General features: G+C 46.0%; 1 protein-coding gene across 1 annotated transcript in view; it reads left to right on the top strand.

Annotated features, from left to right (window-relative positions):
- Nucleotides 1–5,075: 5,075 nt before the first annotated feature.
- The window catches only part of LAMB1 (laminin subunit beta 1), a 67,953-nt gene continuing 65,774 nt past the window's right edge, over nt 5,076–7,254 (top strand). Inside the window, 1 exon segment of the mRNA XM_006039417.1 lies at nt 5,076–5,229. Within this exon segment, the coding sequence (XP_006039479.1) occupies nt 5,076–5,229 (154 nt within the window).

Here is a 7,254-nt window from a genome sequence, read left to right on the forward strand (position 1 = left end):
GACAGGCGGCGAGGGCAGCCCGCGGCGCGGCCCGGCCCGGCCCCGGGGAGCGGAGGTGCTGCCTGTGCGCGCAGCCCTGAACCGCCCAGCGCTTGAAAGAGCCCCCTGGCACCCAGACCCGTGTGTCTGCGTGTGCCCGGTCTTGACAGGCCTGAGCAGCTCAGCACCCAGTTCATGCCTAAACCTAGTCAGTATCCAGTAACGGGGTGTCCCTCTGCCTCCCTTCCCTGAAGGGTTTAGTCTGGTGGAGGCTCTCCGAGCCTGCCAGGGACTGCTCTGTGGTTTTGTCTCGGTTTTTTTTTAAGTGTTGATCAAGATGAAAACATGTCTAACGTTGTCCCAACTACATAGTAGGTCCAACAAAAGATATCACCCTAAGAAATCCTTGCCTCTTAGGGAAAACATAGAAAGGCTTGGTAGCAGCCCTTGATCTCCCCTTTCCTGGGTGATGGCCTTAACTACTAGGGTACAGGGTCTAACTCTCTCTCATTCTCTCTCTCTCTGGCCCAATACATCTTGAATTTTCTTCTGGCCAGTGCACAGCTTTAATTGGAGGATGGAGAGTACCCCACCCCCAAACTCGGAATAGCTTTTTAGCCTGTTTATTAGGACCCTTTCCTGGGAGGTGGGAGATGTGGGTTTGAGCTCCCTCAGGCAGAGACTGGAGTTGCACACAGGCAGTCATAGCCAAGGATTTTAGTTTTCTCTGTTTAAAAACAGCAAATTCTCTGATTTAAAATGTGCAAATTCTTTGATTAAAACCCCCAAAATCTGTGATTAAAATGAAACATTACTAATATCTATCTGTATCTATCTATCTATATCTATCTATCTATCTATATATATCTATCTATCTATATACATAGATATATATAACTTGAACACAATGTTTTATTGATATATTTACAATTTTAAAGCAATTTGGAAGCCTACCAGTGCCTCAATCACTATAAGAAAATAAATTCTAAATTCCTATACATTTTGGCATTTGATTTTGGGGGTTTTTTAGCATGGAAAATCAGAGCTCCCCCTGCCCCCTTCGCTCACCAGGACACGGGTCCAGCTGCAGCTGTCCCCCCAACTACTTTGTGGCACTGAGCAACCCTGATACGCCTGTGCCCTGCCCCTGTCATTGCCCCTCACTCCCCAGCCACACTCCCCAAGCCCTCCTGATGCCTGTCACTCCCCACCCACAGTCCCCTGCCCCCCAGCCCTGCTGGAGGGGGCCCCCAGCTGCCAGGGCTATGGGAACAGGGACCCAGGTCTGCAGCCCCCCACCCCCCGCAGCAGCACCCGAACCCCAGCTGCCAACTTGAAGAAGCAGCAGCTGCTGCGACCCCAGTGGGGAATGGAGCATGGAGCCTGGAGCCCAGCTTCCTCTCCCCAGTGGGTGGCACATCCAGAGCAGAGCCCACGGAGGGGGCATGGATGCAGGCTGCCCATTGCGGGCTCAGGGCTCCCCGCCCTACTGCCCTCCCACTGGCACCTTGGCAGCTCAGCAGGCAGGACATGGCAGAGTGGGGCAAGGCAGAGAAACTCAGTGCCATTGCCGCTAGCCCCACACTGTCGTGGCAAGGTGCCCCCTGCCCACCTGGCAGTAGCGGGGGTAGTGGTGTGGGGCTGTGCCCCCTGCTACTCTCAGTTGGGCAGGTGACAGCATCACCAAGCTTCCCAGTCCCACTCTGCCCTGCCACGCTGGGTCCTGCTCACTGGGCCATGGAAGCCCCAGGGGGAGGGCAGCAGGGTGGGGAGCCTAAGCTCAAAGCACGCAGCCTGCCCCACCCCATAAACAAATCTGGGGGGCATGTGCCCCCCGCCCCTCCGGGAATGCGTGCAGCAGCAGGGATCCCGCACCCCACTGGGGCCCTGTGGCCGCTTATGGCCCCGGCCCCGAGCACCGTTCAGGCTAGGTAACAGCCCCAGCCCTGCCCAACTCGCTTCTTCCCTCATTATGGGGGCCTCAATTTCCCCCCGCCCCAAGCCCAGACTTATCTGCAGGAGCTGCTGTCCACGCTGCTTGGCAGCCACGTGTACATGTACATGTGCACAAGCACAGGGCACCCCTGCCTGACTACCTTCCTCCCACTCTCCACAGCCCCCTGGAACTCTGCCAGACTGGAAGGGGAAACCCACCTTAACCCACATTTTTCTCTTTGGTTTTTCCAGGTTTTTCTCCTTAAAATGAGAAAATCTGGGTTTTACCACTTTTTTCTATCACAAACAGAAAACACGGATCCCTGGTCATAACCCTGGCTGTGATTTAAAAGGAGAAAGAGCCCTGGATCAGCCTCTTTGTATGAAAGAGTGCAGGGGATCATTTGGGGCTGTAGACAGAAGTATCTCCCAGAAAGGCCTGAGTGAGGTATCTGAGAGAGAACATTCAGGACTCACCCTTGCCCTCAGTCTGTCCTGTTTGGTTGAGCACAGCTGCAGGCTGAGCTTACTAACATAGGTAGCTCCCCGAATGTTTGGCTTAAAATATTTAAATGCAAGTAGTTGCAGTTATATATAAAGTGGGACAGTTTTAGAAATAATATGCCAGGATTCAAGTATACCTTTGTTTTTATTCCTGTAATTAAACATTCAGAGGCAAATGGGTCCATGATTGTTTCAGCACCAAAAAAGGTGCAGTGTTGCTCTGTTAGACTGCAGATTTGGAAGGGTGCTGAGTACTCTTGACCTCTGTCTGGCAAGAATGAGATTTAAGCATGCTTTGTGCTTTGCCAGAGTGGGCTCCAGGGGAATCTGTTCTGCTTCAGCTGAAATAATTGACATTTATTACAAGGGGGGAAGGTTTGGATCCTTCTTTTGGAACTATATTCTGTAATTCTGGAAGATTCTTGGGCTCATGTTTTATATGGGGAGATAATAGGCATAACCAGGAACTACGATGACACAGACATTACTATTCCATGACTTCAGAGTGGTTTGGGTGGGCTTCCTCCTGGCAGGACTCCTAGGCCAGTGAGAGAAATTACACATAAACCAGTATAAGTGATCAGAAACTGGTTCAAATCTGTAACACAAGAGAAATTCAGTGCACATAAGTCACTTTCAAAATGGCTGAAACCAATTTAAGATAAAAAACCTGGATGGATGTAGTATCAGACTTAACTGATTTAGATTAAATTGGTTTATTGAACTTTTGTCCCACATCCCCTCCATATTCAAGTTAACTCTCAGTCCCCCAGCATCCCAGGATGCTTTGCACCTCCCCCTGCAAGCTCCCTCTCCACAGGTTGGGTGGGCTAGCCTTGGCCCAAGCTGTCTGCTCCAGCTGAGCAGGGAGGTGTGCTCTAGCACCCCCCAGCTTCTGGCCTGGGTCACTGCAGGCATGTGGCTGCATTTCTGGAATCAAAAAGGAATGTCTGTTCATTTACTTATCTATTCAATCTATGTACTTTAGACTAACCAGCAAAGATTGAATTGATTCAGCCTCAGGCTTTTTGACTGTCTGTACTTAGCCCTAGAGGGCACATGGAACAGAAGCCCCATGAGTTAGGGACACCCAGGAATAAGGGGTAGGACTGAACTGTGCACCTCAATATCACTTACTGTAGACTAGAGCAACACGTCTAATGCTCCAAACCTTGGCTGTTAAAGTATACTTTTATTAAGGGCTGAATGAATATATGGCCTCCACTCTGCTAACACTGCTTCCCTTGATTATCCTTGTCGATTTCTTTTGGCATACACCCTATGCTTTCCTGGGGATGCCCATCATGCTTGGAAGGAGTTCCCTGGAAAAAGCTGACAGAGTGCCACATTGTTCTCCTCAAACCCACCTGAACTGCAGTGCCTACTTGACATTTGACATAATTCATAGCTGGTGTGCTGGAGATGCCACTGACTGCACTATTCATAGCTCTCTTGCCACTACCTCATGTTCTCCCTCCTCTATTGTATCTACCTATTGTCTCTTGTCTTAAAATGAGAATCCCCACCCTCTTTTGGGCAAGACCTGTCTCTTTGTTATATTTGTACAGTGCCAAGCACAAATGGGTCCTGGCACGTTAGGCACCACTGAAGTACACATATAGTATTATTAGTAATAATAGCTGATATGTTACTGTTGTTTTGTTTGGGAGGGTTATTCACTAAGGCCCCCATTTTCAAACTGGGGCAGGCCAGATTGGCTCTTCTTAATCAGCTGTTAGTCAGTCTTCTGTGGGGGTCCACCATGGGGTGCATGTCCAAATTGGGGTGGTAGGCTTTAAAGTTTTTGTACTGAAGGATGAAATTTCTTCCTTGTCAAAAGGACCCATACTAAAACTGTAATGGGACCTGAAGCCTATGGACCTTGCCCAGGATAACTAAAATGGAGAGAATTTCACCTCCCATTATTAGAAGCAAACACTGTGTTGTTCAGTGTTTGGACCTGTGGTTTTAGGGATGTCAGCACAATCCATTTAATAGTTTTCTGTATATATCAATATTTATATTTGAGTTGTGCTAGGATGTAAGTATGACAAAGGATATTGCCTGACATTGGTTTAAATAAAAACATACTTCCAATAACACTTAAATTTTATTGAATGCCTGTCGTAATTTCCCTCTTGTCCTTCAATTTACATTAATTCATCAGAGTAAATATGCTTCCTTTCATTTTTAAAGTAAAAAAAATAATTATTTTGATTCATTCTGCACTGGGTAAAAAGCTGAATATCATATTAATGTGTTGATCTAAAGTACTAAAACTGTTGTTGTTTAGATCAGTGTTTCTCAGCCCATGGGCTGTGACTCAAAAGTGGGTCACAAGAATATATGAAAGGGTCGCAAACAAACTTTTAAAATGGATTCTCCTTTAAAGGAGAAAAATGTGGGAAACCACAGCTTTTCCCTTGCAGGCTGGTAGGGTTCCAGGCTGCAAGGGGCTGCTTGGGGCTCTGCATGCCCAACACACCCACTCCCTGCCCTACACACTGGGAGGCTGGGGTCTGGGGGTGGGGGGCAGCGGGTTGGGAGTGAGGGGCACTGATCAGGACTGGCCATCAATGTTTACAATGGGTCCTGGTACAAAAAAGGTTGAGAACCACTGGTTTAGATAAAATAATTGACGCTGGATTAACAAACGAATGGCCTGCATTTTTCAGGAGGACAAAAAGTGTTTCACATGTGACTCCCGTGATCCCTTCCATGACACTCTCAACACTGATAGTCATCGCATTGAAAATGTGGTCACAACGTTTGCTCCAAACCGCCTGAAGCTTTGGTGGCAGTCAGAAAATGGTATGCAGTTCATCTAGGAATCATTTCCAATTATCATCATTGATTGCCCTTCATTGATTTAAGGGTTCTTCTGTGTGTGGTATTCTCCAAAGCAGTGTCTGTCTAGTGATTACTGCTGCACAAAACTTTAGTGCCTTGAGCATGTCTGCGTAAAATTAGATTCATTTCAAGTGATGCTTTTTATTTTAGCAGAGTTATGGACTTTAGATGAGTATTGGTAAAAGCTATCAAATCATTTTGTAGACAAACTGCTTCCAAGCTTTTCAGTAACAAAAATCTTTGTAAACTAGGTCTAACAAAGTAGAATCACACTGTTGTCGTTGGAGGAAGGGGGTGTGGATGATGCTCCTTTTTAATTGGGCAGACAGATTAGAAGGATCTGGCAGCTGCTTTAGTGCATGCTGGGAACTGGACAGACGTAGCATCCATTTATTCTCTCCCCTTCTGAAGGAACCAAGAATCAGGGCTATGCTCTGATACTGTTTGTTCCTGTTCCACTGCTGCTACTCCCTTACATTCACAAGACTATATTCATCTTCCAAACAACAAAAATGAGTCTGAAACAAAGCAAACAGGCAGAAAGCCACATGCTAGTTTCATGGGGTTCCTTGTAAAATTCTTTTCCAGAATTTGTCAGTCACTTTTACTTTTATGGTTGTGCTCTTGGTCTGCCTAAATATGGAACGTAAAGAGGCTGTACTTCCTCTAGATGGCTTATTCTGCTCTAAAGTTTGTAACATGTACTTTTTAAATGAGAATGGTGGCATGGCATCTTACCCTTTGCTAACATGTTTGCCATCTTACTGTAAGCTAAGTAACCTGATGATGTTTTGCAAAACAGTCTACTGAGGAAATGTTTACATTTAAATCCTTTTTAACAAGTTAGATTAATTCAGCTATCTGTCTAGCGTTTCTAGCTTAGCATTCCAAATAACTCATGTTTTTTGCAATAGACTTGGCAAGCCAGCAGGCAAAAAAGTTTTAGCTCATAAGGTCATGCAAATGTCCCTCAACAATAAACAACACACAATGCTTTCTGTCCACTTCCTATTTTCCTGCATTTAGGCATAAAGCAGCAGAGATCATCGTGCTATATTCTGAACATTTGGAAGTGCTGTATTATTCTTAGGGGGCTTTTTTGTCTTTTTCCCTTCCTTGAAATTGTTTTATTTAAATGTTACTCCCTGCAATATAATCAGTATCCAGCTGTTTCAAGTGATCTTTTCACATGCATCAAATAGTTTTTGGAACTGATTGTTTTTCTTTTCTGGCAATGGTCCAAAACCTTTACTACACATAGTTATACAACACAGCTTGAAAAATGCTCTCTTACTTGTCCCTTGTAAGTGGACAACTTTGGTGAATAAGGAGACTTGAATAAGTAGTTTTTGAAAAAAAATGAAGCTTTAATTTTAGAAACAGTTTCTAGCCCTGAAGGTTGCTAAAAGAACTCCTGCAATAGAGGCTGGGCCTATATGCTTCCTAATTGTCTGTTTTTGTTTGCATCTGTCAAGATTAAGTGGCTGAGTGAAATTAGCAAGATTTCTGTTTGGCAGTAGCATAACTGAGATGTGACAGCCTGGGCAGCAGCCTTGGGTGCTGTCTTTGTGGCTGGGGGCACAAAGAGAGCCAGTGATGCAGCGGTGGCTGACTGCGCTGCTGCAGTTGGCATGGCAGAAGTCAGCACTGCTCTGTGTTTGCAGCTGTCCCGCATGCAGACCTGCCCTGCTACATCTCCACTGCTCAGTTTCATTCCTGATATTCACAGATTTGTCCCAAGGGACAAAACTGACCTGCATCGTGTCAGTTGCTCACTACCAATCAGAAGACTAGATGCTGGCCAGAGTTTGGTCATAGAGCTATACCTGACTGAGGAGGATCTAATAAACAGAGATTATAAAGGAAATTGGAAAGACACCCTTACCATTTTGAGGCTCTGGGGTGGGGCGAGAGAGAGAGGAGAGGGAATCCCTCATACAACAAGCAGAGAGATTGAGGGTCTTGCAATTGTAAAAAAAACCAAAC

The sequence above is a fragment of the Alligator sinensis genome, unplaced genomic scaffold (genome assembly GCF_000455745.1).
Source record: "Alligator sinensis unplaced genomic scaffold, ASM45574v1 scaffold100_1, whole genome shotgun sequence".
Lineage (NCBI taxonomy): Eukaryota > Metazoa > Chordata > Crocodylia > Alligatoridae > Alligator > Alligator sinensis.